Source organism: Penicillium brevicompactum (assembly GCF_028827555.1).
Source record: "Penicillium brevicompactum strain IBT 35665 chromosome Unknown utg000006l_segment0_segment0, whole genome shotgun sequence".
In the NCBI taxonomy this organism is placed as follows: domain Eukaryota; kingdom Fungi; phylum Ascomycota; class Eurotiomycetes; order Eurotiales; family Aspergillaceae; genus Penicillium; species Penicillium brevicompactum.
The window spans coordinates 4,469,320-4,497,076 of NW_026623209.1; the positions used below are offsets into that span (position 1 = coordinate 4,469,320).

A 27,757-nucleotide genomic window follows, 5' to 3' on the forward strand; every position below is an offset into this window, starting at 1 on the left:
GTTCTTTTGGAATTGGGAGTCTTTGCCATGGCGTTAGGTTTTGCTTTTGTCTTGATGACTCGATGGATACGGCTTGCAGGTATTTGTAAATTATTACCAGGCCTTTTGCCTCAGCAGCTCTGACTGTCGCTGCTCTGATATTTTCGTTTTCAATATTTCAAGTTTGTTTATCAGTTCAATCAAAATTCTTTCTAGATTTGACCAATCTTCAAGCATGTATACCCAGTCATATGGGAGCACATTGTTCTTAGCTACGAGGTATATGACCTCCAAAGTTTCTTGTGAATATAGCATAGTGGTGTAAATCAGAAGATCAATATTTCTCCTCACAACTAGCTCAGTCTGATGTGAATATTCACTTACCTGCAGGGTTGAAGTAGCGTGCAAAAGGAGTACCACATACAGTTGTAGTACATTGTCAGATGTAAGGCGATCACTACCCCACAGTCCAATGCAATGCCGGATGTCCAATGACCAAACCCCTCTCAGCCTTGATTTCCGCCCTTGGGCCCTACAGAATGAATTGCTTTGTCTCTTGAAAGAGTTGGTGGATACACTGACAATCAAACAAGAGATCGGGTTGCTCGGTGACGTCCCCACTTCCGTTTTCAGTATGTTGCCGACAAGTTCATTTCTACCTTTTTCGCCCAAACGCAAGCGAGAACCCTCAGAATCATCTTGCTATAGTCGATCTCCGTCACCCACATCGGAAATATCTCTAGCCAGTTACCAAGACATCCTCCGGGAAGAGGACGACCTTGACAGTTACAGTCCTCGCGCTGCCGTGGCTGGGAGATTCGGCGAGTTGGCCATCCGTGGCGACCTTCATTCGGACCCTGTCCTGACGGGCGACTCACGGCGGAGCTCGCTGGCTCCCCCAGCACCCGAAATATGCGAATCTGACCAGCAAAACCCCACGACTATGCCCGAAGCTTTACCGGCTACTAGCAGCGAGCCGGACCGCCAAGCCCTGCATTTCGACCCGCCCGCAGCGCAGGAGGAGGCGACTTCCAAGACCCTGTCGCCTTCCAAGAAGAAGTCCGCATCTTTCACTCGCAAACAGCTCAACCCTTCCTCGCCTTCTAAGCGCAAGCAACGACGCTCTCCCCCTCCGGCAAAGGTAGCTTCGGAAGAAGACCCGCTCGTATGGCATGATTCGGAAATAACAGGCCACAACCCCTCAGATCCATCGGATGATGGCTACGGAATAAATGGTGTAGGGTTCAAGCCTACCGCATCAATCGCCTGGGAAAGGTCTCAGAGGCGGCAAAGACAGGTTACAGAATGGAAAACCCGCGAAGCACGGGAAGCTCGTGAACGAAGACGAGAGAAAAGAAGGGACGGACTTGATTTTGACCAACTGCATGGGATACATGACGGTGCAGTCCATAAGCGGGTCAAGTTTAATGTCTGAAGCACCTCCAGAGTGCAGCTTATGACTGACATTTGATTTCACTCATATTTGATTGAACATTTTCGCTGGGCGTTGAGTTTTCCGAGTTGAAAGCGAGCATATGCGTTTTAGCTCTTACGCCAAGCCCCAACCCAAATCATACAATACCCTGTCCAAGGACACTCCCATGCGCGTGGGTACCAAGGCGGTTCCAACTATGACCACAACAACTCTGGCAAGTTGCGTGGAAGGACAAACTTATTGATCTTTTCTTCTATACAACTATTGTTGTTCCCGGGTTTGACTATCATCGTGGGTGGATAGTGTGATCTTGCAGAGAGAACTATAATACACAGAGATGACTTTATGATATGATGCCAACCATCGCTTGATCCAGGGATCGAAATATACAGTGTCGGAAATTTTATCTGAACTCCCCCAACTCCTCGTGAAGCAGCACGCCTACCAGAATTTATAGTTGGTAGGGTTAGACCAGCTCTTCTTCTTCCTCTCTTCCTCGGCCAAGCGTGCTGCTTCCTCCGCGGCGGTGTCCTTCTCTCGTTGCTTTTTGGCCTTTAATTGGTTCATGAGGTCGAGCGCCTCTGCCATGCCACTCAATTCCTTGTTCCGCAGGTAGCGACAATATTCGTATGCTCCCAGCGAAGTGATCGCGAACATTCCCACGGCCCAATTGCCAGCGGACCATAGACCATAGCGTCCTGCAGCGTATTAGTGACCAATCCCCAAGTTCTGGAGCCCGGAATGTGATTTCATACCTTTCAAAACACCCCGTAGACCACCGACTCCAAAGCCAACTCCGATACCAGTCATTAGAGATTCTCGGGCGCATGGCCTCTTGTGAATAGTGGACATCTCGGACAGTGACACTGATCCGATGATCTCTGAGTATGACACATCCTTAGGGTCCTTCCCTTGGGGTTTGTAGGTAGCTTTCGCAAGTGCGTTGGCGGGTTCCTCGGGGTTTCCAAAGGCATCCCATAGCTTTGCAGTCTGTGATTGAGAGGGTTCGTGCTTTTTCTTTGGCGAGTCGGGCGAAGCGTTGAAGGAACGCGCGGAGTTCGCACTCTCCTGGAAAGCGCTCTGGTCTTGTGAATCGTCGGCCATGATTGTAGAGTCAATTGCTTTGGAACATCGGCTTTCCCAGAAGATCATCAATATGTGGATATTCCGGATGCTTCCCGAAGTAGACAGTTATTCCGGAAGACTGACTAAGCCACTATAACGCGTCGCCGGGATACGCGAGCGCGTCAGGGACCATAGAAATCGATTTGATTAGAGCGGATCGTAGGCCATTGCTAGACCCTACTAGAGGCACAATTGGTCCCAGGACCAGATCTTTTACAACGCCAACTTCTTGCTTTACTCTCTACCCCGCCTGTTTAACTCATCTTAAATTGCACGCATTTCATGTCCTACATCGCATCTGCCCTTTGAGAAAAAAAGGTACCTCCGCAGCCCGGCCGGGCGACCACGTCGCAATGCCTTCACGAAAACCCAGCAAGTATGGAAACAAGTTTCGTTCAAGCGCAGCATCCTCCAATCCCCGCCGCGCGAAGACCGTCGAATTCAACTCGTTGCGCTCCACCGAAGCGACATCCCAAGATGAGAAATTCGAAGCCATTCGGTTGGCCAACAGCATTGATGAAACACTCGGTTTCCCACGATTTGAGTCTGGCGAGACAAGAGCTGGATGGCTGGTCAACATGCACAGCACGTCGATACAGGATGCGAATGTGCCTGGCGGCCGTGCTGGAGTGGATTATTACTTCCTGCAGGACGACGGATCGAGTTTCAAAGCGACTGTGGAATACGACCCATATTTCTTGATCGCAGTGAAGAAAGGATACGAAACAGAGGTCGAAGAATGGTGTCGACGATCGTTTGAAGATATGATCAAGAAGTTCGCGCGACTCGAGAGAGAGGACCTCAATCTACCCAACCATCTCCTTGGGTACCGGAAGACCTACATCAGACTCAGCTTCGCCAATGTCAGCAACCTGCTCGAGGTCCGCAGGACAATACTGCCCCTGGCGGAAAAGAATAAGAAGAACGAGAGTGCGATGGACGCCTATGTTGAGATGACCAGGTTTGTATACTCAAATGATTAGAGCTGAGCACCGCTGATGAAATATTATAGTGCGACTGCTGGTATAGATCTTTTTGACGACGAGATTATTAATGAGCAACGACCTAATGGCAACATACAAGCGAGTGATTTTATTGTGGATATTCGAGAATACGACGTGCCATACCATGTCCGAGTTTGCATTGACAAAGGTCAGTATGCCTTCCATATGCCGTCGAAATTCCACTGACCCTTCAAAGACATTCGGATTGGAAAATGGTATAGTGTCAAGGCAGATCACGGCGTGGTATCCTTGACATGCTTAGAGGACAGGCTTCAGCGTGCAGACCCCGTCGTGCTCGCTTTTGATATTGAGACCACGAAACTTCCTCTGAAGTTCCCAGATGCTGCATTTGATCAAGTTATGATGATCTCATATATGATCGATGGGCAAGGATTTCTCATTACCAACAGGGAGATCGTTTCAGAGGACATCAACGACTTTGAATACACCCCCAAACCAGAGTATAACGGACCTTTCATCATCTTCAACGAAGCAAACGAAAGAGCAGTCCTGGAACGTTTCTTCGAGCATGTCAAGATCGCCAAACCAACTGTGATTGCAACATACAACGGTGACTTCTTCGATTGGCCTTTCGTGGAAACCAGAGCTAGCGTTAATGGTCTCGACATGTACATGGAAATCGGCTTCCGCAAGAACAGCGAGGATATCTACATAGCTGACAACTGTGTGCACATGGATTGTTTCGCTTGGGTCAACCGTGACAGTTACCTCCCCCAGGGAAGTCGTGGTCTCAAAGCCGTGACAGTCGCAAAGCTGGGTTACGACCCCGATGAGCTCGACCCAGAACTAATGACACCATACGCGAGCGAGCGGCCACAAACCTTGGCTGAGTACTCAGTTTCCGACGCTGTCGCAACCTACTATCTTTACATGAAATACGTCCACCCCTTCATCTTCTCACTCTGCACGATCATTCCGCTCAACGCAGATGAAACGCTACGCAAGGGAACCGGTACTCTGTGCGAGATGCTGCTCATGGTTCAAGCTTACCAACACGAGATCGTTCTGCCCAACAAGCACAAGGACCCCCCCAGAAGCATTCTACGAGGGCCACCTTCTCGAGTCTGAAACCTATGTCGGTGGTCACGTCGAGAGTATCGAGGCTGGTGTTTTCCGAAGTGACATTCCCACACATTTCAGCGTTGACCCGACTGCGATTGATGAACTTCTCAATGACCTGGATCACGCTCTCAAGTTCAGTATCGAGGTCGAGGAAAAGAAATCCATGGATGACATCGCAAACTACGACGAAGTGCGTGCTCAGATTGCAGAACGTCTGCTCGATCTCAAAAACAACCCGAAGCGACATGAAGTCCCATTCATCTACCACTTGGACGTCGCATCCATGTATCCCAACATCATGATCACAAATCGATTGCAACCGGACTCGTTGATCGACGAGTCAGACTGTGCTGCCTGCGATTTCAACAGACCTGGAAAAACCTGTGACAGGCGTATGCCTTGGGCCTGGCGTGGTGAATTCCTGCCAGCCAAGCGTGATGAGTACAACATGATCCGACGCGCCACGGCAAATGAAAAATTCCCAGGCCGTTTCAAAAACTCCCCAATGCGTTCGTTCGGTGAACTGAGCATTGAGGAGCAGGCTGGTGTTGTCAAGAAACGTCTACAAGACTACAGTAAGAAGATCTACCACAAGATCCACGACAGCAAGACGATGGAGCGCGAGGCCATTATCTGTCAAAGGGAAAATCCTTTCTATGTCGATACAGTTCGAGACTTCCGTGATCGACGTTACGATTTCAAGGGCAAGCAGAAAGTCTGGAAGAACAAGACCGACAGTCTACAGTCATCAGGTGCTTCCGCAACTGAGATCGAGGAAGCCAAGAAAATGATTGTGCTGTACGATTCTCTCCAACTTGCGCACAAAGTCATTCTCAACAGTTTCTACGGCTACGTGATGCGAAAGGGTTCTCGGTGGTATTCCATGGAAATGGCTGGTGTGACATGTCTTACAGGTGCCCATATCATCCAGATGGCAAGAGAACTCGTTGAACGCATAGGTCGTCCCCTGGAGTTGGATACGGACGGTATCTGGTGTATGCTTCCTGGAGGCTTCCCCGACGAATTCAAGTTCACACTGAAGAATGGGAAGAAGTTAGGCATTTCATACCCCTGTGTCATGCTTAATCACCTGGTACATGCCAGGTACACCAACCACCAGTACCAGGCGCTTTCCGACCCGAAAACTTTCAAGTACGAGACTCACAGTGAGAACTCAATCTTCTTCGAAGTGGATGGACCATACCGGGCAATGATCTTGCCAACATCGAAAGAGGAAGACAAGAACTTGAAAAAACGTTACGCGGTGTTCAACCATGACGGTTCCCTGGCGGAACTCAAGGGATTCGAGGTCAAGCGAAGAGGAGAGCTGAAATTGATCAAGATCTTCCAGACCCAGATTTTCAAGTTCTTCCTCGAGGGTTCCAATCTTGCGGAGACCTACGCCGCCGTGGCTCGAGTTGCCGATCGGTGGTTGGACGTCTTGTACGAGAAGGGCTCTACACTGGCCGACGAGGAATTGATCGATCTCATTTCGGAGAACCGAAGTATGTCCAAAACCTTGGAAGAGTACGGCAAGCAAAAGTCCACCTCCATCACAACTGCTAGGAGACTGGCAGAATTCTTGGGCGAGCAGATGGTCAAGGATAAAGGCCTGAATTGCAAGTACATTATCTCGTCCCGACCACGAAACACGCCAGTCACCGAGAGAGCCATTCCAGTGGCCATCTTCTCGGCGGAGGAGAATATCAAGCGCTTCTTCCTGCGCAAATGGCTGAAGGAAGACCCTGGCGACATGGATCCTCGGACTGTCATCGATTGGGACTATTATCTGGAGCGCTTGGGCTCGGTCATCCAGAAGCTGATCACCATCCCGGCTGCGCTTCAGAAGCTCCGAAACCCAGTGCCTCGTGTTGCCCATCCCGATTGGTTGCGACGTCGAATCGAGGCCAAGGATGATAAATTCCAGCAGAAGAAGATGACGGACATGTTCATTAAATCGGAGAAGACCCCTCTTTCCTCCGTCAACGCAAACATTCTGGATCACCGTGTGCAGCACGCTGGTGACATGGACGAGGCGATCATCAGCTCGACCCAGAAGATCACATCGCCCAACAACAAGATCTCTCAAAAGAGGAAGCACCCAGAAAATGCGTCGAAGACTGCCCTCGATCCCTTCTCTAGCTTGCCAGCGGTCATGCCATCCATGTCGGAAAACTATGAGGGATTCCTCAAGTATCAAAAGCAAAAATGGAAGATCCAGAAACAGGCGCGTATTCGCCGCCGTCAGCTGTTTGGCGAGCGAACGAATGTTGCTTCGGACTCATTGAGCAGCTTCTTCCGCAATCAAGCCCAAATGCTGTATATCAGCACATGGCAAGTTCTGCAGCTGTGTGAGACAGGCATGCCGGGAGTCGTACGGGCTTTCGTGCTGATCGACCAAAAGATCCACGCTCTCAGCATCAGGGTTCCGCGACAGTTCTTCTTGAACCTGAAACGAGACTCGCTTCCTGATGTTGACGTACCGGACTGCGACGTTGAGAAAGTGAACCACACTCTACCCAACGGACACCCCTCCGTCCACTTGTTCAAGATGTCCTTGCCAGAAGAAAAGTATCTGGAGGAGGCTGACAAGATGGACATCCTCTTCCAACACCCCAGTATCGAGGGAGTCTACGAGGGCAACATCCCGCTCAGCACTCGCGCTGTCCTCAAGCTAGGAAGCCACTGCACTTTCGATGAGAGCCAGAGTGGTGTTCTCGGTGACGGACTGGACAAAGGATTCGACCTTTCAACCCTGCTTCATGCATCCTCTGACCAGCCCTACCTGATGAACTCGTCGTTGGTCTTCCACTACTTATATCACATTGTTTCGGGAGACAGGCAGGTATTTGCACTGTTTTCAACGGCAAAGAGTGAGGCACATGTCATCATCCTCAACCGCACAAGGGATGTGCAGGGCTTACCAAACGTGGACAAAATCTACACTGAGTTGCTCACTCGAAAGGTGCAATCCTCATCAGGCGATGAGTCTTTGAACGCATTTGAGTACCAAGATAAGATCCATTTCAAGACGACGCAGGTCATGACGCGGAGGAAAGCCCACCTTGAGGTGGGTGATATGATCAGAAAGCTTCGAAGTGACGAAAGTCGACCCGCCGTTCTTGTCATCCAATCTCAGCAGAAAGACCGTCTGTGCCATGACATTCCGATCCTGAAGGAGTATCCAGTTCTTTCCGTGAAGCCTGAAGCTTCGGACATGGAGCTGCCGCCCTTGGGTTGGCAGGCATTCGTTGCTAGACGTCTGGTCACACGGTATCTGTACCTGTCTTCCTGGATTCAGCACTTGACTCTGCTCGCTCGCTACGGTGACGTGCCACTTTGCAACCTGGAAAGTGAAGATCCTCGATACCTGATTGATATCTCTTACGCCAGACGACTGCAGTCGAACAATGTTGTACTCTGGTGGTCCCCAGGCCCCCCGTCCGGACCATGCAGGCTACGAGAGAGATGACATCCTAGGTACCCTGGACAAGGTCAACATGCCTTCAGTGAATGTGCCAGGTGCATACTCGACCGTCTGCATTGAGCTAGAAGTCCGCAACTTGTCGATCAACACAATTCTGACATCTTCTATCATCAACGAGATGGACGGAAGTGACACCTTGTTAGCTCCATCCGGAGACGGTGAGGACACTGGCGTCTTTTATTCAGAGAAAGCGTTCGCCTCTGCTGGTGTTGTGGTACTCCGCGAGATGGTCAAGCACTGGTGGACAGAAGCCTGCGCTGGTAACAACATGGCAGACATTATGGTTCAGCACTTGATCCGATGGGTGGAAAGCCCTGTCTCGTGTCTGTACGATCGGTCATTGCACAACTACGTGCGCCTTCTCTCGCGAAAGTCGTTCCAGCGACTGATGGCAGAGTTCAGGCGTGTTGGATCGCATGTTATTTTCGCCAGCCCCACACGCTTGCTTCTCCAAACCACAAAGACCGAAGTGGGCAACGCGTACGCCTACAGTCAATATGTCCTCAAGTCCATTCGTGCCAATCCGTCCTTCCACTTCATCGACCTAGAGATCAAGGAGTACTGGGACTACCTCGTCTGGTACGATGAGTACAACTACGGAGGCAAGGGCTGTCAAGAGGTTACCGAGGCCGACGAGCAGAATCTCGAGACCGCGATGCACTGGCAGCTCAGCAGGTTCCTACCCATGCCTATGCAAACCATTTTCCACGACTGGACGGTCGAATACATCGAGCTCATGCACGCATTGAAACGACCCGAACTTCAAGACGGGGAGGTTTCTTCGACGCCCCGTCCGACCCAGATCCCCATCGGGCGGACCACTGAAGGTGACGACGAAGAAATCACTGCCGTGCTCGCAGATCGTTTCTCCAAGCCTTTGAAGAAGCAAATCTCGAGTCTCATCCGGAGACAACGTGACGAGATGCTGCATCCCGAACTTGCATCTGAATACGCATTCCCCGTGTTGCCAGGAGTCTTGGTGGAAGCCAAGGAGAAGCGCAACCCCTCACTGGAGTTGACAAAGCTGTTGATGCAGGTTCTGAGTTTGTCGAAAACCACGACCCTGGAAACGCGCTTGCTGCGAAGTGAGCTGTTAGCGCTGTTCGAGGTCCGAGAGTTCAGCAAGGAGGGTCGCTTTGAGAACCCTACCGCTAGCTTGAAACTCCCTGAGATGTCGTGCAACTCGTGCTGTCTCATTCGCGACCTTGATCTTTGTCGCGACGAAGACGTGCTGCCGGATTCCACGTCGGATGCCACTGCCACTGCCCAACCCTGGCGATGCCCCTTCTGTCAGGCCGAGTACGACCGACTTGCTACTGAAGAGTTCCTCATTGGCCAGGTCCATGGGTTTGTTGTCGAGTGGCAGACACAGGATCTCAAATGTGGCAAGTGCGGTGGCCTCAAGATGAGTGAATTCCTCGAGCATTGTTCCTGCAGTGGCACCTTCGCTCCCACAGTTGATCGCAAGGAGATCGAAAAGAAACTCCAAGTGTTGGATAGCGTGGCCAAGTTCCATAAGCTCCAGCTGCTTGAGAACATTGTGGAAGGAGTGCTGGAGCGATTCTGATTTTTCTATGTTTGAATGCCTCTGACATCGGCGTACTGGTATTTTTTTGCTTTTGTCTTTTTTTGGCATGGGGCTGGAGTTTAGACGATACATGTAAATAGTGCAAAGGCTAGCAATAATGCGTCCCGTTGGATATGAAGTCTCAACGGGCTTTTTAATTTCAACATGTTCCACCTATCTATACTCGCATTGTTCCACAATAATCCTCGAGATGCAATGCAGGTGCTCCGTTTCATCTGACGTTTCAGCCCTGCGCCCCCCACCAAGCGCCGGTCTGGAATCTCGACTTATCAACCCCGCACACCTCAGACGCCCTCGAAGCACAACACAGTCAATTTGTGAGTGAAGGGACTTGGTCGCGGATGTCTCACCTGTGGGGCATCTGCGCCCAGGCGGACTCTCCTATCTTTCGTCGCTGACTTGGGTTTCCCGCAGGCACATAGCCCTCGACCTCGACAGACGTACATATATCGCAGTCTCGAACCGACCCTCAGGTGTTTCGCACACCTCGCTCCTCACCGGCTTGTTCCCACAACCTCCGGCCCTACACCCGCATCACACACCCCCACTTGGTCATGGCGGCACCACCACCCGGCCAAAAGCCGAAGGTCCAGCCGTGCCGATACAAAACTGGAAAGACACTGGGCGCTGGCTCGTACTCTGTCGTGAAGGAATGTGTGCACATCGACACCGGTCGCTATTACGCGGCGAAAGTGATCAACAAGCGTCTCATGTCCGGGCGGGAACACATGGTAGAGTGAACCACAGCGCAAGTCCGGGAGAGGTGCTGACCAACATGCTTTGAAGGTTCGGAATGAGATCGCAATATTGAAAAGGGTGTCGATGGGCCACCAGAACATCCTGACTCTGGTTGACTACTTTGAGACTATGAACAACTGTGCGCTTCGCCCCTATCTCGTTCACCTTTGAGAACCACATAACTGACTCGCGGTGAAATAGTATATCTGGTCACTGACCTCGCATTGGGAGGAGAGCTCTTCGATCGCATCTGCCGTAAGGGCAGCTACTATGAATCGGACGCTGCAGACCTTATCCGCGCAGTGCTCTCCGCTGTGGCCTATCTACATGACCATGGGATTGTGCACCGTGATCTGAAGCCAGAGAACTTGCTCTTTCGTACTCCGGAAGATAATGCCGATCTCTTGATTGCCGACTTTGGGCTCTCAAGGATAATGGACGAAGAGCAGTTCCATGTTCTGACGACAACCTGTGGAACACCAGGATATATGGCTCCTGAAATTTTCAAAAAGAGTGGTCACGGCAAGCCAGTGTAAGTAATAACTGCACGACCTCGATCCCACTTCTCCAATGCTAACAGCCTCGTCTCAGTGATATATGGGCCATCGGCGTGATCACCTACTTCCTTCTGTGCGGATACACGCCCTTTGACCGCGACTCCAACCTGGAAGAAATGCAAGCGATTCTCGCCGCAGACTACTCCTTCACTCCACTGGAGTACTGGCGTGGTGTATCGCAAGAGGCGCGTACCTTTATCAACCGCTGCCTGACTATCAATCCTCAGTCACGGATGACAGCCCATGAAGCCCTGCAGCACCCGTGGATCAACCCACCATACGAGAACGCCAAGGTTGGCTCTGGCGAAGATCTGCTCCCGACCGTTAAGAAGAACTTCAACGCGCGGCGGACGCTGCACCGTGCCATCGACACCGTCCGAGCCATCAATAAGCTTCGCGAGGGTGGTGGGTTCATGATGGATGGTGTTATGAGCGTCGATCCCAAGCCGGAACGTGTTAATGGTGATGAAATTGTCGAGGAGCAGAGCCATGCTCCACCACAGGCGGCTGATGATGGTAGTGATCCGATGCAGATTGATAGTCGTGGTAATGCCCGTGGGCAGACTGAGGAGCAGATCCGGGCCCAGGAGCGTAAGGTCAAGGAAATGGTTGCTGGTCTGTGGAGTCGTACTGCTCGCTAGATCTTTGTCCCGTATCAATACCAATATCAGTGATGCTGCATACTCCCATGTCTAGAGAGATCGCTGGCTGCTTCTCTCTACCGTGGGGATCATTTTATTGTTGAGACTCTTCTTAGTATGTGTGCTCTACATACCATGTCCCACTCGTGAAGTAAGAAGTTGCGTCTACTGGTGTGGTGTCGTGGCAACCACACTGTAGTTTTTGGTCCTTAAAACTGTCATCGATTGCACTTGAGCTAAACTGATACCTAACGAACTACTCTGGAGTCACTTCAAGGATGTATTCTATGGGTAGCAACAACACAAGCATCGGTAGAGCTCATTTGGCTGCTGACGCGCATAGAAGAGTTGATTGGGACCATTACGCAAAGACCGAAGCTGAAGCTAAGATCTCATAGCGACGATCCATTGTATTCCATGGGCAGCAACAACACAAGCATCGGTAGAGCTCATTTGGCTGCTGGCACACATGGAAGAGTCGATCGGGGCCATTACGCAAAGACCAAAGCCGAAGCTAAGATCTCGTAGCGACGACCCAGGAGCGCACAATGTCAGTGTGCATAATGCATGTGAGGGTCAGATGAGGCCCAAACCATAAGCCTGTGGTTGAAGGGTGAGGACGAGAAGAGAGAGTTGGAAGGTGCTTGGGTCTGAGAAGAGTGGAAGAAGAAGTAAGAAGAAGAAAGAGAGAGGGGGGAAATGTGGATTTTATATTCTGAGCTGTGGGGAGAGAGGGAGAAGAGAGAAGAGAGGAGAGGAGAGGGAGAGGGTTTAAATAGTCTGTCTAGTTCCGAAAAGGGAAGGTGGTGGTGGTAGAGAGAGAGAGAGAGAGAGAGAGAGAGAGAGAGAGAGAGAGAGAGAGAGAGGGAGGGAGGGAGAAAAATATTATGCTCGTTATCATTACTCCGTAAGCCTACTTAAAACGCCAGCGTAAAACAAACAAAGTGGTCTAGAAAAGCAGCCCGAATCACTCTGATCCGCGCAATATCTCTGCCCCATCGTCTAGAGAGAGAACCCAGTCCCGCCAGTCTTGCCACTCCGCATAGTTAGCGCTCGCCTTGAGACCCTGATACCTGACGGTTCTGAAATCGGAGACTTGATCCCAAGGCTTGGTTGCGCTAGAGTTACCACTCGCTGCACCCCGAAGGAGTCTTCGTGCCGCGCTACCACCGCCGCCATCCCAACCTGCCTTGCGCATCAGACTCTCAACGGTCTCTTCTTTGGTCCAGCCCTGTTCTACAGCGACATCCGGGAGATAGGTGGCGCCGTACCGACGACCACGGTGAACAAATGATATGCGTAGGCCGTGAGTTCCTAATGTCCAGTCCATGGCATTTGTGCACGGCTCAAAGGAGCTCAGAAGAGTGAGAGAACATGAAAGTGAGGGGAGAAGGGATTTGGGAATGGGAGAGAAGCGAGTATCATCAAAGGCCCTAGAATTCAAGGAACGGGGTTAGTTCAGGTGCGAGGTGACGGCGTTCGTCGAGCCACAAGTTATGGAAAAACCACGTACGAGGTCAAAGCGTAGGACTTCAACCCCGCTGCAAGGTCCTGTCCTTCAAAGGTGCCTATGCATCCACGAAGGGACTTGTTTCCACTGCGTGACAGAGTGTTCCATGTTACGAACAGGGGATATCGCTGATCAGGCGATCGCAGCTGAGACTGGGTTGCCGAGGCTGAGCCTGGGGTGGTGATACTTGTAGAGCTCGACTGGAATGAATTGGCTGACGTATTGGACGCAGACGACGGTGTCGTGGCTGTGCTGGACGAGGCGGACAATTCACCTTGGAGACGGCTGACGCGGGGGATCTGCAGCCTCTGAGGCGGACTACTCAACTGGGAGGCATCTTCGTCCTCGGTTACGGACAGTTGCTCTGTGTCTGTCTCGAGCTGGTCTTCAAGATCCGATAGTTTCTTAGTTTGCTCGTGTTGCTCCCAGAGGGCTTCTACGGCTGCCAGAGTGGTAGGCTCGCGGCCTTCAAATGAAGCGAAGAGCACCTCAAAGCAATAATAGCACTGCGCTGGAGTGGCCATGCTGACACAAAGTTCTTGCAAGCAGTTCAAAGGATGCACTCAGATTCAAGAACGGGTGTGACGTAGAAGGCCTCCGCGATTGTCCGATAAGATACTGCCTTATCGAGCAGACGACTCTGATGATCCAACCTGGGAAGGCTAAGGCAACTCTGAAGGGGCCAGCAAGCAACAGGAAGACAGAATGCAATGCAGGGATAAGTCGAAGCAAAGAGGGAGAGAAAAGGACAAGGTCTAGAAGCAACCTTGGAAACGAAGCCCAATAGAAAAAAAGGATAGAACCAAGGAAAGAGGGGGACTGCACGTGACGACCTTATATAATGAAGGAAAATAGCCCTTTGGATTCTATAGATCCTAGTGTTGAGAACAGATTGTAGAATGTACATAGGACGCTCAGTGAGCTTTTCCTTGAAATAATCCGAGCACCGTCGTTAAGTGCGAGTGCTCAGTCGCCGAAAAACAAATCAAAAACAAGTGCTCGTTTCACATGCAAAAAACATATCCCATATCCCAATGACCTCTGGTTGAAAAAACAGTCCGATATTTAACCCCTAAGAACGCACTCGTAAAATTGATTTTTGGTTGTACGGATTGATGTTGAATTCGTGGGGTGCACACACCCCGCTTCTTTTTCCGTACTCATGCTCGGCCTGCTAATTTAGACGGGCAGAGGGAAGGCGCTGGCCCACTCGGCAACCTCCTTGCGGAGAGCGAGGATCTCGGGGACGCTGTCATCGGAGACCTTGGCCTTGAAGTCCTTGAGCTTGTTGGCCTCCTTGGGAAGCTCACCCTGGATCTTCTTGCAGAGAGTGATGGTCTGGTCGATGTAGCGGGCAATGCGCTTGAAGTCCTCCTCACCCATGCCACGGGAAGACATGGCGGGGGCACCGATGCGGATACCGCAAGGAGTGAGGGCGGACTTGTCACCGGGGATGGAGTTCTTGTTGCAGGCAATGTTGATCTGCTCGAGAACAGCCTCGACACGGGCACCGTCGAGGGCCTTGGCGCGGAGGTCGACGAGGACCATGTGGCTGTCGGTACCGTCAGAGACGAGCTTGTGGCCGAGGGTCTTGAACTCGTTCTCGAGGGCCTTGGCGTTCTTGATGACCTGGGCCTGGTACTGCTTGAACTCAGGGGTGTCAACCTGCTTGAGGGCAACAGCCAGAGCGGTGATGGTGTGGTTGTGGGGGCCACCCTGGTGTCCAGGGAAGACGGAGAAGTTGATGGGGTTCTCGAGGTCGTAAAGGATGTCCTTGCCAGCCTTGTCCTGGCCGCGGACACCCTTGCGGAAGAAGATCATGGCACCACGGGGACCACGGAGGGACTTGTGGGTGGTGGTGGTGACGACATCGGCGTACTCGAAGGGAGAGGGGATGACACCAGCGGCGATCAGACCGGAGATGTGAGCCATGTCGACAATGAGGTAAGCACCGACCTTGTCGGCGATCTCGCGCATGCGCTTGTAGTCAATCAGACGGCAGTAAGCGGAGGTACCGGCGACCAGGCACTTGGGGCGGTACATCTCGGCGTTACGCTCAAGGGTGTCGTAGTCGATGATACCGGTCTCGAGGTCAACACGGTAGGGGAAGGTCTCGAAGTAGGTGGAGACAGCAGAGATCTTCTTGGCGGGGGTCTGGTAACCGTGGGACAAGTGACCACCGTGGGGGAGGTCAAGACCCATCAGGCGGTCGTGGGGGCGCATGAGAGCCTGGTAGACCTGCAGGTTGGCAGGGCTGCCGGAAAGGCACTGGACGTTGACACCCCACTTGGAGTTGTCAAGGTTGAAGGCCTTGAGAGCACGCTGCTGGCAGGTGATCTCAATGGCGTCAATGTGCTGGTTGCCACCGTAGTAACGAGCACCAGGGTAACCCTCGGAGTACTTGTTACACATGGGGGAACCAAGAGCGTCGAAGACAGCACGGGAAGTGAAGTTCTCGGAGGCGATCAGGACGATCGACTCACGCTGGCGCTGGATTTCCTTCTCCTATAGAGGAATGTATGTTAGTAAAAGTAGGCTTCTGAGAGGGATGCATCCAATTGAAGGTTCAATTGATGCCAATCTTAAACGTACCATGATGGCAGCGACCTCAGGGTCGCTGGCCACGAGGGAGTTGTGCATTTGCTGTCAAGAAGTATGAGTCAATGGTCTGTGGCGGAAACATGTGCTGAAGGGAAACTCACGTCCCGGTGGGCATCGGAGAGAGCGTAGGTAGACATGATGAAGGATTATAATCTGTTTTCCGGATAAACAGAGAAGCAGAAAAGATTAAAATGAGGATGAGGAGGGGAAGAGAAGAAAAAAGAAATCGAGGTGGTGGGGGAGGGATCTGCGGATATGCCTGAGGCGTCCAAAAGAACGAGAACGATATCGGACCCGGATTAAGTTTTAGCTCATCAAAATTGTAAAGTCTCCCAAGGTTGATCCGTATAGCTTGGATCGTGGCGAATTTCAGTCTTGAGCTTGATAGAATTGGGATTGGATTCTGAAGTTGCACGTTTTTGGTATCTTGAAATATTCGCTAGAAACTCCGGGGTATCTCCTGTTGATAAACGCCCCCTCCAAAAAAGAATTCACGGAAGTCCCGCAGGAACGGGCGGGCTTGGGTTTCCCATTATGGCCCTATTTTCCTGTCTGTATGCGAGAGCGTAAGCTCCCACGGTCCTCGGGTTGTCCTCGGGGTGTCCTCATGTCGCGTTTGCTGCCCGCGTTCCAAAATCGGAGATGACAGAGCGTAGTCGGCTCATGTGGTTCTCCAATTCTGCAATTTCCTTTTGCTGGTCTTCAACGGACCGGTGTACATCGGGCAGGCCCTCGACAACCGTCCGAGCCTTTTGGATTCGAATCTTCACAGAGCTGGTCTCCGTAGGCAAGTTCTTCACGTCAAGCGGCGGGTGCGCACTCGGGTCGAGCATGGAGACATCTGGCACAGCCTGCGAAGCTGTAGTATGGCCATTATTAACGCTATCGTGTACGCCTGAGGTTGGCTGTTGACTTTGTGACTGGCCAGGCTCGGTCGAAGCTCCTGTCGCGTTTCCGGATGCGCCCGATGCACCAGCTGAGGGATCTTTGGGCGAAAGCAGACGAAGCAGAATCCCGTGTAGTGGTGGAATAATCTCGAAGGTCTGTGGTGAAGGGAAGGGCACTGTTTGGGGCGCTGCTGGCGCGTCTTTCAAGGGTGTCTCCGGCGCAACCGATGATTTCAGCATCGGGGTGCCTACTGTCGGGGACCGAGACGCCATTCTGGGGATGTTTGACTAACAGTCACCCGAGGGAAGATATCTGAGGAACGATCAGAACCCGGGATAGGGTAAGTTTTTAGGGAGAAGTCGGGGAGCTGTCAGTTTCCAATGGACCCGAGATACCGCCTTTCTCCGCCTTTGTCAATACAAAAGTGGCCATGTCGAAGTAGACTCGGAGTGGCATGATGATCATACGGAATGTTACTTCATGGCATGTCATTTTGGTCTTATACAGATTAAGCACCACGCAGGAATGTATAAGCTCGTTAGGTGAAGGCAGTACAAATTCCACCTATGTATTCAGTATGATAGTACAGAGTAAAGATTGAACAGTTCCACAAGACAAGCTACTCGGAAAGATAGCTCCAGCTACTGCTAGTAGAGTATTGCAAATCTGAAGTCTCTCATAAGCCAAGCGTTGGTCCACGGGAAGTATCAAAAAGCCGTGGAGGGAGCCGACGTCACCGGCCACCCGATTTTGTAACCCCTCCTTCACCGGCGGGCCTTTTTCTGCGTCTGTTCTCTCCTTTTTCTCGTTCAACTATCCAAAGGGTAAGTGCTGATTCTCATCTACGGTTCTCTTTTCCTATTTTCAGCAATTGATCCTGGTTGTGTCATTTTAGTGATATAGTCCATTACCCCACTATGGCTACTGTCGACCAGAAAGTCGCTTTGAGTATGATCGACTACCACCCAGGTCCCCAAAGCCAGCCCAGCTAATACGAACCTTGCAGTTGTCATCGATGGCTGGGGTGTTGCAGGCCCCAACTCCCCACCCCAGGGAGATGCCATCGCTGCCGCCGAGACCCCGCATATGTCCGGCTTCGCCGAGGCCAACTCCAAGACCGCCCAGGGTTACTCTGAGCTCGATGCCTGCTCCCTCGCTGTTGGTCTCCCCGAGGGCCTGATGGGCAACAGTGAAGTCGGTCACTTGAACATCGGTGCCGGCCGTGTTGTCTGGCAGGACAGTGTCCGCATTGACCAGACCCTCAAGAAGGGTGAGATGGGCAAGGTTCCCAGCGTGGTCAAGTCCTTCACCCGTGCTAAGGAAGGCAATGGACGTCTGCACCTTCTGGGTCTGGTCTCCGACGGTGGTGTTCACTCGAACATCACCCACCTGTTTGCCTTGCTCGATGTCGCCAAGGAGATGAAGATCCCCGAGGTCTACATTCACTTCTTCGCTGATGGTCGTGACACCGACCCCAAGAGCGCTGACAAGTTCATGCAGCAGCTGCTCGAGAAGACCAAGCAGATTGGTCTCGGTGCTGTTGCCACCGTCGTCGGTCGCTACTACATCATGGACCGCGACAAGCGCTGGGAGCGTGTTGAGGTCGGCCTCAAGGGTCTGGTTACCGGTGAGGGCGAGGACAGCTCGGACCCTCTCCAGACCATCAAGGAGCGCTACGAGAAGAAGGAGAACGACGAGTTCTTGAAGCCTATCATTGTTGGCGGCAAGGAGCGCCGTATCCAGGGTAAGTTTGACCTGTACACACAATTCAAGCCCAACAGAACTGACTTTCTCTTGTAGATGACGATACCCTCTTCTTCTTCAACTACCGCTCTGACCGTGTTCGTGAAATCACCCAGCTGCTGGGTGATTACGACCGTTCTCCCCGCCCTGACTTCCCCTACCCCAAGAACACCTCCCTCACCACCATGACTCAGTACAAGACCGATTACACCTTCGATGTTGCCTTCCCCCCTCAGCACATGGGTAACGTTCTGGCCGAGTGGCTCGGCAAGAAGAACCTCAAGCAGTGCCACATTGCTGAGACCGAGAAGTACGCTCACGTCACTTTCTTCTTCAACGGTGGTATCGAGAAGGACTTCCCCGGCGAGACCCGTGACATGATCCCCTCGCCCAAGGTTGCTACCTACGATCTTGACCCCAAGATGAGCGCTGCCGCTGTTGGCACCAAGATGTCTGAGCGTCTTAGCGAGAACAACTTTGACTTTGTCATGAACAACTTCGCTCCTCCCGATATGGTTGGCCACACTGGCGTGTACGAGGCCGCTATCCAGGGTGTTGCTGCCACTGATAAGGCTATTGGTGAGATCTACGAGTCCTGCAAGAAGAACAACTACGTTCTCTTCATCACCGCCGACCACGGGTAAGTTTCTCAGTGAACCCATAACAATTCAACATCAAGAGGAATCACTCGCTGACTTTGCAAAACTAGAAACGCCGAGGAGATGATCAACGAGAAGGGCACCCCCAAGACCTCTCACACTCTCAACAAGGTTCCCTTCGTCATGGCCAACGCCCCCGAGAGCTGGAGCCTCAAGAAGGGTGGTGTCTTGGGTGACGTTGCGCCCACTGTTCTGGCCGCTATGGGCATTGAGCAGCCCGAGGAAATGACCGGCGAGAACTTGCTCGTCAAGGCCTAAATAAAACTTTGCACACATGCACGTTTAGATATGAGTTGATGAATAGAATTCTGTGAATATGCACATTGTCTGCGTTATAGTAATACCATGCGCTGAGGTCTACCAAGTAGCTGACATGATACACTGCGATACCCGACAATCGGTTGATCATTTCTATGTTTTCATTAAAGTTTTGAGGGTATATGTATTGTGAGCCTGTTCCATGCGTCATTCGAAGTACCCCCCAAACTCCTTAGAGCGACTCGACGTCCACGCCCTTGCTCCTCGGCATGCATGATGCTGCGTCCTCCTCTCACAAAAGTATCTGTTCACTTTTGTGGGACTGAATCATAGCAAGTCGGCTGTGGTTTGGTTGGAATGTCCTTTTTGGCCAAGCGTCATTTGATATTCGAACTCATGCGGAGGCCCCGGCGGCGGCAGCTTGTTGCTGGGCCTGACTTTGCAACTGAATAATCTATAAGCAAGTTAGTATCATAAGGCCACGTCGTAGTACGCTATGGTGCGAGCGAGCGAAACAGCATAGACAATTCGAAGGAAGTGTATGCTGATGGTGGGGTAGTTACCTCTGTGCGCTTGGTCTCGCTCTTCGTCTGTGTCGCATCGATCTCGCTTTCAATTCGCTTGCTGTAGCTCTGTTAGCACAAGTCCCTCCAGTGCGCATGGAGATTCCGGAAGGCCATCAGCACTGACATTTCCTTCTCAATGAACTCGAGTCGACCGTTCACGGCCATGGTGGCCTCGCTCTTGTCTTGCTGCAGCAACACAGGGCCGACAAGCTTGTAGATTTTGGATTCCTCATCCAGACCGGCAAACTCGGTTTGCACGCCCTCGTTCTCTTGCTGCTGCGATTCAAGCTTCTGGCGAGCGTCTACCAGACCCTCGAGCTCTGGGCGCGCGCGAAAAGTCAGTCGCTGATCGTGCGATTGCATCTCATATAGAAACACACATACCGTTCTGGAGTCCTTGGAACTCTTCTGAAAGTGCCTGGAGCTGTTTTTGGGGGTCCATGATGAATTTGGTGGTGAAGTGAGAGGAGGGAAAATCAATCCAACTGCCCGCCCGTAAACAACTTCCTCTCTCCAATTCCCCTCCAATTCCATCAACCCTCGATCTTAGGGCTGCTGTGTCCTTGCTGTCTCTATTTGCGCCTAGAAAGCCTCAGTCTTTTATTTTCCCTTGCCCGCTGCCTATCACCCCGACCTTGGCCTCTCACCTAACCCTTGTTCCCCTCTCCCCGCTTTATCACCTCTGCCTCCGCGGTCGACTTGCCACAACCTCTCCGGAGCAAAACAGAACACCGAATCTTCGCCATTATGAGTAATACGGACTTCCTGGGCCGCGCGATCGATACGGTCAAGAAGGCTATTGAGGATGACAACAACGGCGAGTACGAAAAGGCTTATCAGACCTACTACTCCGCACTGGAGTTGTTCATGCTGGCCTTGAAATGGGAGAAGAACCCCAAGTCCAAGGAAATGATTCGCTCCAAGGCCGGCGAGTATATGGATCGCGCCGAGAAGCTCAAAAACCACCTGGCAGAGGATCGCAAAAAGCCGAGCGCAGTTGGCGCAAATGGCAAGGTGGCGCAGGGTAATGGGAAGGGAGGGTATGTTTTGAATATTCTATATCCATGCCCCGGACGTTGTGTTTGATTTCCTTTTTGGAAATCAGTAATCATTACCTCGTTGTATGCTGATCTGCGCTAACAACATATGAATGTACAGGAAGGAAGACGACGATAACGGCGAAGATGCGGATGCCAAGAAGCTTCGGAACGCGCTCCAGGGTGCTATCTTGTCAGACAAACCAAATGTGAAGTGGGAGGACGTTGCTGGTCTGGAAAATGCAAAGGAAGCTTTGAAGGAAGCGGTCATTCTTCCCATCAAGTTCCCACACTTGTTCACTGGCAAGCGCCAACCATGGAAGGGTATCTTGCTGTATGGCCCTCCGGGTACAGGAAAGTCGTACCTCGCCAAGGCCGTTGCAACCGAGGCAAACAGCACGTTCTTCAGCGTCAGCAGTAGTGACTTGGTCTCCAAGTGGATGGGTGAGAGTGAAAGGTAAGGCAGTATCTTGATTCGCAGGATTGTATACACATACTAATCTTTGTCTAGACTCGTAAAGCAATTGTTTAACATGGCCCGTGAAAACAAGCCTGCGATTATCTTCATTGATGAAGTTGATGCGCTGTGCGGACCGCGTGGCGAGGGAGAATCTGAAGCTTCACGGCGTATCAAAACCGAATTACTTGTGCAGATGGACGGTGTCGGTAATGACTCAAAGGGTGTTCTGATTCTGGGTGCTACCAACATTCCTTGGCAACTCGATGCTGCGATCCGGAGACGATTCCAGCGACGAGTACATATCAGTTTGCCGGATGTCAATGCCCGAAGCAAGATGTTCTCGCTTGCTGTTGGATCGACGCCCTGTCAAATGACCCAGGCCGACTATCGCCAATTGGCAGATCTGAGCGAAGGCTACTCAGGTAGTGATATCAGTATCGCTGTTCAGGATGCACTGATGCAGCCGATTCGCAAGATCCAAGGAGCAACACATTATAAGAAGGTACGTTTACCCAGTTCTCATCAGTCTTCTCACTAACTCATATGGTCTATCACAGGTCCTCGTTGAAGGCGCAGAGAAACTCACCCCTTGCTCGCCAGGGGATGCGGGGGCAGTGGAGATGAGCTGGCTCAACGTCGAAGCAGACCAACTCTTGGAGCCACCTCTGGTTCTCAAAGATTTCATCAAGGCGGTTAAGAACTCCCGCCCAACCGTCAGCGGCGAGGATCTTACCAGGAACTCAGAATGGACCCTCGAATTTGGCAGCGAAGGCGCATGAGCTAGATCATCCCCGCATATCATCGAATGGGTTTCACGTGAACTGTTTGATGCCCCGGCCTTGTTTTGGCCGTCTTCCCGACAGCAGAGACGTGGGTTTGTTTTTTTTTTTTTTTGCCCGTCCAGCATGGAGAAAAGCCGGAACGTTTTGCGCTTATGCCTACAGTCTGCATCTTATTATATGTTTGTTTCACGTTTTCATGTCAATGTTTGCTTCATCTCGTTTTGCTGTAATTTTGGTCGGTGTCTTCGAAGAGTTCGGTGTTTAGAAGCGTCTATCGATTACCTTTGGCCGGCTGGGCGTTTACTGAGCAAATATCTTGTGCGTCATTCCTCGCGGTTGTCCATATCATAATAGCGTGAATGCTACATACATCTTGTCTTGGGCGCACTGAGTTTTGAGTGTCGAACTTGAAGTACCAGCTAAAGACCTAAGGGCTGTCAACACGACCTCGCCAACTGTTCCAAAAGTTGTAAAAGACAATTCGAGAACCCACCAGAATGACATCGAGAATACCACCAGAAAAGATATCAGAAAAGTCTCGTGGAACAGCCTTGGAAACCCTTGGAAAGACTACCCAGTTGAGAGGCCAAGGAGCTAGTCAACTACAAGAGCAAGAAGGCAGTCTTCGCAACGGGGAAACAACAGAAACGAACCTGCTCCTCTTGGCTCAGTCGCTCCTTCCAGAGAACCAGTCACAGACTGAGGAAGCTTCCTGTTCTCTTGAAATGTATCTCATTTCCAGTCTTCATCTCATTCTTCGCTGGATCAATATTGAACATGTCTGAACAGGCATGTCCCCAATGCAACTCCACGCTTGCCGCCGATTTCTTCTCGTTGACTGGCGGAGAGAGCAGTCAGACAAAGAGCTGCGCCCTTTGCCTATGTCCCATCGAAACACCACAATCCACCGCACCTCAACAGGTCTCTGGTCCTAGTCAGTCGTCATCAGATCCTCTTGCGGGCTCTGGTTCCGCTTTGAATCCTATACCTGAGGCCCAGGGATCAGCCGCGCTACCATCGTCGGATCCTCCTGCGGGCTCTACTCTCACTTTGGATGATGCTATATTTCGAGAATACACCACGGTATTATCGTCCAGTTCTGCTGCAAGCTCTAGTGCCGCTTCGGATCTCATACATCAGGATTCAACCGCGCTATCATCGTCAGATCCTCCTGCGGAATCTGTTCCTACTTCAAATACAACACCTCAGGAACCAACCACACAACCATCGCCAGAAGTCTCTTTGAGAGAATGCACCCACTGCCGTAGAAAGCGCCCTCCCAGCGAATTTGTCTCGGAGCATGTCAAAGGCCTGACCCGACAATGTAAGAAGTGCCGCGATTCGCACAACAAAAGACGAAGGGAAGCTCGATCACAAATATTATCTGCCATAAAGGGCTTGGAAGGATCAAATGATCAGAAGCGTGGGGAGAAGGACAAGTCTAAAGATGTTCTCTCAGAGTGAACGCCAAGATGTGAGGTATGGGGGTATACGATCACGAGAAGGGGAGATACCTATGGTCGAAACTGTCAGCTCTTAGATCATATTCTTATCCGCCAACCCTTGTAACAATGAAAACCCTAAGTCAATACCCAATGCGCTGCCCTAATAAATTGGATGACAAATTCTAGAACCACAAGGTTGACCGTAAACAATCGATTGAACAAATAAGTACAAGTCCTCTAACGCCATAGTAAGGAACGGCAAAGACAAGTGAGATAGGAAGAGACAAAGCTTCGCGAACCTTGGAAGACAAAAGTCATATACTTGCAAGACATGTCGGGGGAATCTTTCATGACAGGGAGACGCTGGAAAAACAAGAGACAAAAACACAACGAATGATATCAACACGGCTTTTTTCACTATTGGCCAAACAGACTTCTGTTTGAGCCATCGCGCCGCTTGATCATTTCAGTCTTGGCTCGCTTCAAGCCCTCGCCCAGTTTCTTCGTTCGCTTCCAATCACTGCTCATATTCTTCATGCGGACGGCGGCTCGCACCATAGATATGGCGGATCTCAATTTGTGGCGCGGTGTGCGTACAGGAGCCCGGTCACGGGCTTGCACGCCCATCTCGGAGATCATACGGAGATCGGCATCGTTGCTGGGTGAATGTTAGCTTTGTTGGGAATGGGATTTTGTAAAGATGGGATAACGTACCATGCTACTCGGACGCGTTCACCAAGTTCCATTAAGCCCTTGCTCCAGGCAAGATCACGACGGAACTTCTCCTCTCGCTGGAGGCGAGCGCGAAGCCAGATGATTTCTTTGCCTAGGCCTCGAATCTCCTTCTCGTGCTTGGTCTTGTTGGTGGACTTGCTGAGAGAGTTCTTCTCCAAGCTCTCTTCGTGGCGTCTTTGCAGTAGATCGATGTTCTTAGTTGCCGCTTCAGCCTCGCGCTTGTGGGCGTCTCTTTCTTCACGGATACGGCGCACGTGTGTTTTCAAATCCGTAAGACGTCCCTCACGCTCGGAGAGTTTGAGGGCCAAGGATTCGGCCTCGAGGGTGGATGACCTGAGCAACTCATGGAAGTCCTTCTGGTCTTCCTCCTTCATGGCGGCACGTTCAAGGTCACGATTCTTCTTGTTCGCCTCTTGCAGAGATCGGTGTGCTTCGGCTACCTGCTTCCGTAATGATCGCAACTCCTCGTGCAACTTGTTGGACGGTGAGTTTTGCGGGGAATTTGGGTCGAATTTTCTCATCATTGCATCGTGAAGCTCCTTCTCCAACTCATCAACTCGTGATTTGTGAGTTTGCGCCGAGGACTTTTGTTTGGATTCACGGTGAAGAAGAATCTTCTCGCGTTTGCGTGATTCCTCCAAGCTTTGGCGGAGTAAAGAGAGATCGCCATGTGCGCCAGACTGCTCGGTGTCCATGGCAGGCTGCTGTTCCAGTAGAGCCTCAAGACTCTGCAGACGACGCTCTAAGCGTTGTACCTTAGTCTTGGCTGAAGTAAGTTCCCGGTCCCGGTTGCCTGAGCCTGCAAGCAATTTGTCCTGAAGACGATCGATCTCAGCTGAAAGACGGCCTTCCTCTGATGCAAATCGCTCAGTCTCCAGCACAATTTGTTCTTCGAGGGAGGCTTTCGCGTTTTGCAGGATTTTAAGATCGCTATCGAGCTTTGTCACCGTTCTGCGCAGTTCAAGCTTCTCGCGGTCAAAGCGAGTGGTGTCATCTGCGTTCGGTGCTTTGTCGAGTTGGGCATGGAGCTCGTCGCGTTCGGCCTCAAGTTCCTGTACTGAATTGCGCAACTCGTAGAGCTCGACATGGGCGTTGGCAAGTTGATCGCGAAGCTTCTGGCGTTCAGCCAAAGACTGCTCCAGCTTCTTGTCCATATCAGGGCTTGCATTCTGTCGACCCTTCGCAATTTCTTGTTCATCTGCCAGCGTTGATTGAAGAACGATGATCTCGTCCTCCAAAGCCTGCACTTTCTCTGCAAGTGCAGTTTGATCACGTCGCGATAACCTGGCTTCCTCCTTGGTTGCAAAGAGCTCTTCGCGCTTTCCATCAAGATCACGCCTTGTTCTTTCGAGATCATCCTTGAGGTCTTGGATTTGGCGTTGCAACATAGTCTTCTCTTGGGTGGACCGCTTCTTTTCGCTGTCGACGGCATCCTGCAGCCTCGACTCCTTTGTGGTATAGGTATTACCGGCTTCTTGAAGTGTATCGATTTTCCGTTGCAGGTCGGCCACTTGGCCTTCAGCCCATGTTTTCTCAGACTGCAGGGCCCGTTTGCTGCTCTCCCATCGGCTTTGGTCGACTGCAAACCGACCCTCCTTCTCCTCAATCTCGTGCTGAAGGTTCTCAATCTCCTCTTGAAGCTTTTCGACCTGTATCTTGTGCTGCCAGTGGAGTTTGTGACCTTCGTCTTGGGCGTGGGTGGTGGCCTCGTTGACGGCTTTCTGAAGCTCCCGGATTCTAGATTGAGCTCGCTCAAGTTCAGTTTGCAGTCCGCCCGATTCATCGGTCAACGCTTGATGGCGAGTTTGAAGAAGTTCCTTTTCATCTGATTCGCGTTGGAGTTCATTCAAGGTCTCTTGTAGTCGAACGGAAGTCCTGTGCAAATCATGTTGGGCTTGGTCGCGATCTCGCTTAGCAGACTCAAGATCTCTGATTAGGTGGTTGTTGTCTTCCAAGCCATGCTGAAGAGCTTGGTGGTGCTCTTCTAGGCGAGTCACATGGCTCGTCTTGCTGTCAAGCTCAACTCTGAGAGCATTATTCTCTTGTTGTAGATCTCGTAGCTCTTGCTCGAGTTGTTCTGTCCTTTCCTCCATTTGGCGACTTAATCCTTTTGTCGTGAAGGACTTGTTGGACATTTCATCTTGCAGCTCTCTTAGATCCTCCTCGACGCGTTCTTTATCTTCCACGGCCTGCCCCATGGCAACGTCTGCTTCCCTGCTCTCGGCCTGAGCTTGGTCCAGACTATCTTGCAGCTCTTGAATCTGCTCTCGGGCACGATCGAGTTCTTGCTGAAGTTCTGAAGCTGCACCATTTTCCTCGACATTGCGTCTCAAATCGTCCAGCTCCTCTTCACGCTCCTCGATAACTCGATCTTTTTCCCTTGAGCTTGCTTCAAGATCTTCAATTTCGTCTCGAAGCTTTTCGGTCACTTGTGATTGAGAATCCTTGAGATATCGCAGCTCCTCGCTTGTTTCGCGCAGTTGATTGTCCCGCGATTCAAGCTCTTCGCGCATCATGTCCATCTCTCGCTGCACTGTCTGGTCGGCTTGCTCGCGCCATCTCTTCCCCTGTAGCTCTACCAGCTGGACTTGGTATTCATCGGCAGCTTTCTCTGCTTGCTGGAGATTTTTCTTGTATCGAGAAATATCGCGTTGCATCGTCGTTTTTAGCACTTTGAGCTCGGTGTTTTCCTTGAGGGCTTCTTTATTCGTTTCAGGGCCGACCTTTTGCAGTTGTTCCTCCATAAAGTGGATCCTGAGCTTCAAGTTGAAGTTGTCTTTGCTGAGTTTGTCAAGAGCCTATTTAAATTTGGGTCAGCTTACGGACGAATTGAATCTGGCTCTGCGGGCAAACTGAGAATCTTACTATCGCCTGCTCTTTTAGGGACAGATTATTATGACCGTCACTTAGTGGTCCTGCGTCGCGTCCGGGTAAAGGTGTACTTTGCGCACTGCTACTTGCAGCATGTGGTAAAGGAGTCGCCTCGTCCATCGTTCGGTCTTCTTCATATATGTCGGACATATCCATCGCAGGTAAACCAGGCGTGTGAGCGTTGCTGCGGTACGTCTCTCGTTGATACCCCGGGGTTTTGGGACCGTCTCCACCTCTAGCAGCTGACATGTTCTTCATGTAGTTGTTTTTCGTGGCGCTTTTCATCAGAGGTGTAAATTCCCCCTTCCCAGGGCCTGCAGCTGGAAGATGTCGCAACGCGCTTCTGGTCGATTTCGAGGCGGCACCGGCGCGGGGTGTGACGCGTTTGTCGAACCCTTTTATCACATCGTTGTCTTTCGAAGGCGTTTGGAATGAATTTTCGAGAGAATCGAGTGCAGACAGGTGAAGTCGCCCCGCGCTGCGAAATCCGTTGGTGAGGTAGGTCGCGTTCCCGTCAATTTCCGTCCGTGGTGTGTCAATGTAAGGGTAGGCCATGTTTTCGGTG

At 51.4% G+C, this 27,757-nt stretch overlaps 12 protein-coding genes across 12 annotated transcripts; 6 read left to right on the forward strand and 6 right to left on the reverse strand.

Moving 5' to 3' along the window:
- Window positions 1-613: 613 nt before the first annotated feature.
- N7506_009903 (uncharacterized protein) lies at window positions 614-1,414 on the forward strand (the record flags this gene model as incomplete). The annotated part of the gene is made up of 1 exon (XM_056959196.1): window positions 614-1,414. The coding sequence occupies one exon, from the start codon at window positions 614-616 to the stop codon at window positions 1,412-1,414; it is 801 nt and encodes a 266-aa protein (XP_056808586.1).
- Window positions 1,415-1,855: 441 nt separating this feature from the next.
- On the reverse strand, window positions 1,856-2,518 carry N7506_009904 (uncharacterized protein; the record flags this gene model as incomplete). The annotated part of the gene is made up of 2 exons (XM_056959197.1): window positions 1,856-2,112; window positions 2,170-2,518. 2 exons carry the CDS (start codon window positions 2,516-2,518, stop codon window positions 1,856-1,858), a joined length of 606 nt encoding a protein of 201 aa, XP_056808587.1.
- A 374-nt stretch (window positions 2,519-2,892) lies between these two features.
- Window positions 2,893-9,680, forward strand: N7506_009905 (DNA polymerase epsilon catalytic subunit POL2; the record flags this gene model as incomplete). The annotated part of the gene is made up of 5 exons (XM_056959198.1): window positions 2,893-3,500; window positions 3,552-3,691; window positions 3,740-4,523; window positions 4,588-7,952; window positions 8,020-9,680. 5 exons carry the CDS (start codon window positions 2,893-2,895, stop codon window positions 9,678-9,680), a joined length of 6,558 nt encoding a protein of 2,185 aa, XP_056808588.1.
- A 575-nt stretch (window positions 9,681-10,255) lies between these two features.
- On the forward strand, window positions 10,256-12,165 carry N7506_009906 (serine/threonine-protein kinase; the record flags this gene model as incomplete). The annotated part of the gene is made up of 6 exons (XM_056959199.1): window positions 10,256-10,432; window positions 10,488-10,578; window positions 10,641-10,971; window positions 11,031-11,611; window positions 11,693-11,752; window positions 11,981-12,165. The coding sequence occupies 6 exons, from the start codon at window positions 10,256-10,258 to the stop codon at window positions 12,163-12,165; spliced, it is 1,425 nt and encodes a 474-aa protein (XP_056808589.1).
- A 439-nt stretch (window positions 12,166-12,604) lies between these two features.
- Window positions 12,605-13,671, reverse strand: N7506_009907 (AMMECR1 domain-containing protein; the record flags this gene model as incomplete). The annotated part of the gene is made up of 2 exons (XM_056959200.1): window positions 12,605-13,070; window positions 13,151-13,671. 2 exons carry the CDS (start codon window positions 13,669-13,671, stop codon window positions 12,605-12,607), a joined length of 987 nt encoding a protein of 328 aa, XP_056808590.1.
- Window positions 13,672-14,326: 655 nt separating this feature from the next.
- On the reverse strand, window positions 14,327-15,885 carry N7506_009908 (glycine hydroxymethyltransferase SHM2; the record flags this gene model as incomplete). Its single annotated transcript, XM_056959201.1, has 3 exons — window positions 14,327-15,652; window positions 15,740-15,790; window positions 15,850-15,885. The coding sequence occupies 3 exons, from the start codon at window positions 15,883-15,885 to the stop codon at window positions 14,327-14,329; spliced, it is 1,413 nt and encodes a 470-aa protein (XP_056808591.1).
- Window positions 15,886-16,353: 468 nt separating this feature from the next.
- Window positions 16,354-16,908, reverse strand: N7506_009909 (mediator of RNA polymerase II transcription subunit 9; the record flags this gene model as incomplete). The annotated part of the gene is made up of 1 exon (XM_056959202.1): window positions 16,354-16,908. The coding sequence occupies one exon, from the start codon at window positions 16,906-16,908 to the stop codon at window positions 16,354-16,356; it is 555 nt and encodes a 184-aa protein (XP_056808592.1).
- A 645-nt stretch (window positions 16,909-17,553) lies between these two features.
- Window positions 17,554-19,296, forward strand: N7506_009910 (phosphoglycerate mutase, 2,3-bisphosphoglycerate-independent; the record flags this gene model as incomplete). Its single annotated transcript, XM_056959203.1, has 4 exons — window positions 17,554-17,574; window positions 17,606-18,380; window positions 18,437-19,019; window positions 19,089-19,296. 4 exons carry the CDS (start codon window positions 17,554-17,556, stop codon window positions 19,294-19,296), a joined length of 1,587 nt encoding a protein of 528 aa, XP_056808593.1.
- A 394-nt stretch (window positions 19,297-19,690) lies between these two features.
- On the reverse strand, window positions 19,691-20,442 carry N7506_009911 (tubulin-binding prefolding complex subunit YKE2; the record flags this gene model as incomplete). The annotated part of the gene is made up of 4 exons (XM_056959204.1): window positions 19,691-19,750; window positions 19,860-19,920; window positions 19,987-20,182; window positions 20,247-20,442. Coding segments are annotated over 4 exons (513 nt in total), but the record flags the coding sequence as incomplete, so codon positions are not given.
- A 167-nt stretch (window positions 20,443-20,609) lies between these two features.
- Window positions 20,610-22,138, forward strand: N7506_009912 (AAA family ATPase VPS4; the record flags this gene model as incomplete). The annotated part of the gene is made up of 4 exons (XM_056959205.1): window positions 20,610-20,902; window positions 21,021-21,356; window positions 21,411-21,861; window positions 21,917-22,138. The coding sequence occupies 4 exons, from the start codon at window positions 20,610-20,612 to the stop codon at window positions 22,136-22,138; spliced, it is 1,302 nt and encodes a 433-aa protein (XP_056808595.1).
- Window positions 22,139-22,918: 780 nt separating this feature from the next.
- N7506_009913 (uncharacterized protein) lies at window positions 22,919-23,605 on the forward strand (the record flags this gene model as incomplete). The annotated part of the gene is made up of 1 exon (XM_056959206.1): window positions 22,919-23,605. One exon carries the CDS (start codon window positions 22,919-22,921, stop codon window positions 23,603-23,605), a length of 687 nt encoding a protein of 228 aa, XP_056808596.1.
- A 398-nt stretch (window positions 23,606-24,003) lies between these two features.
- N7506_009914 (putative spindle-pole body protein (Pcp1)) lies at window positions 24,004-27,747 on the reverse strand (the record flags this gene model as incomplete). The annotated part of the gene is made up of 3 exons (XM_056959207.1): window positions 24,004-24,244; window positions 24,301-27,119; window positions 27,187-27,747. The coding sequence occupies 3 exons, from the start codon at window positions 27,745-27,747 to the stop codon at window positions 24,004-24,006; spliced, it is 3,621 nt and encodes a 1,206-aa protein (XP_056808597.1).
- Window positions 27,748-27,757: the final 10 nt, after the last annotated feature.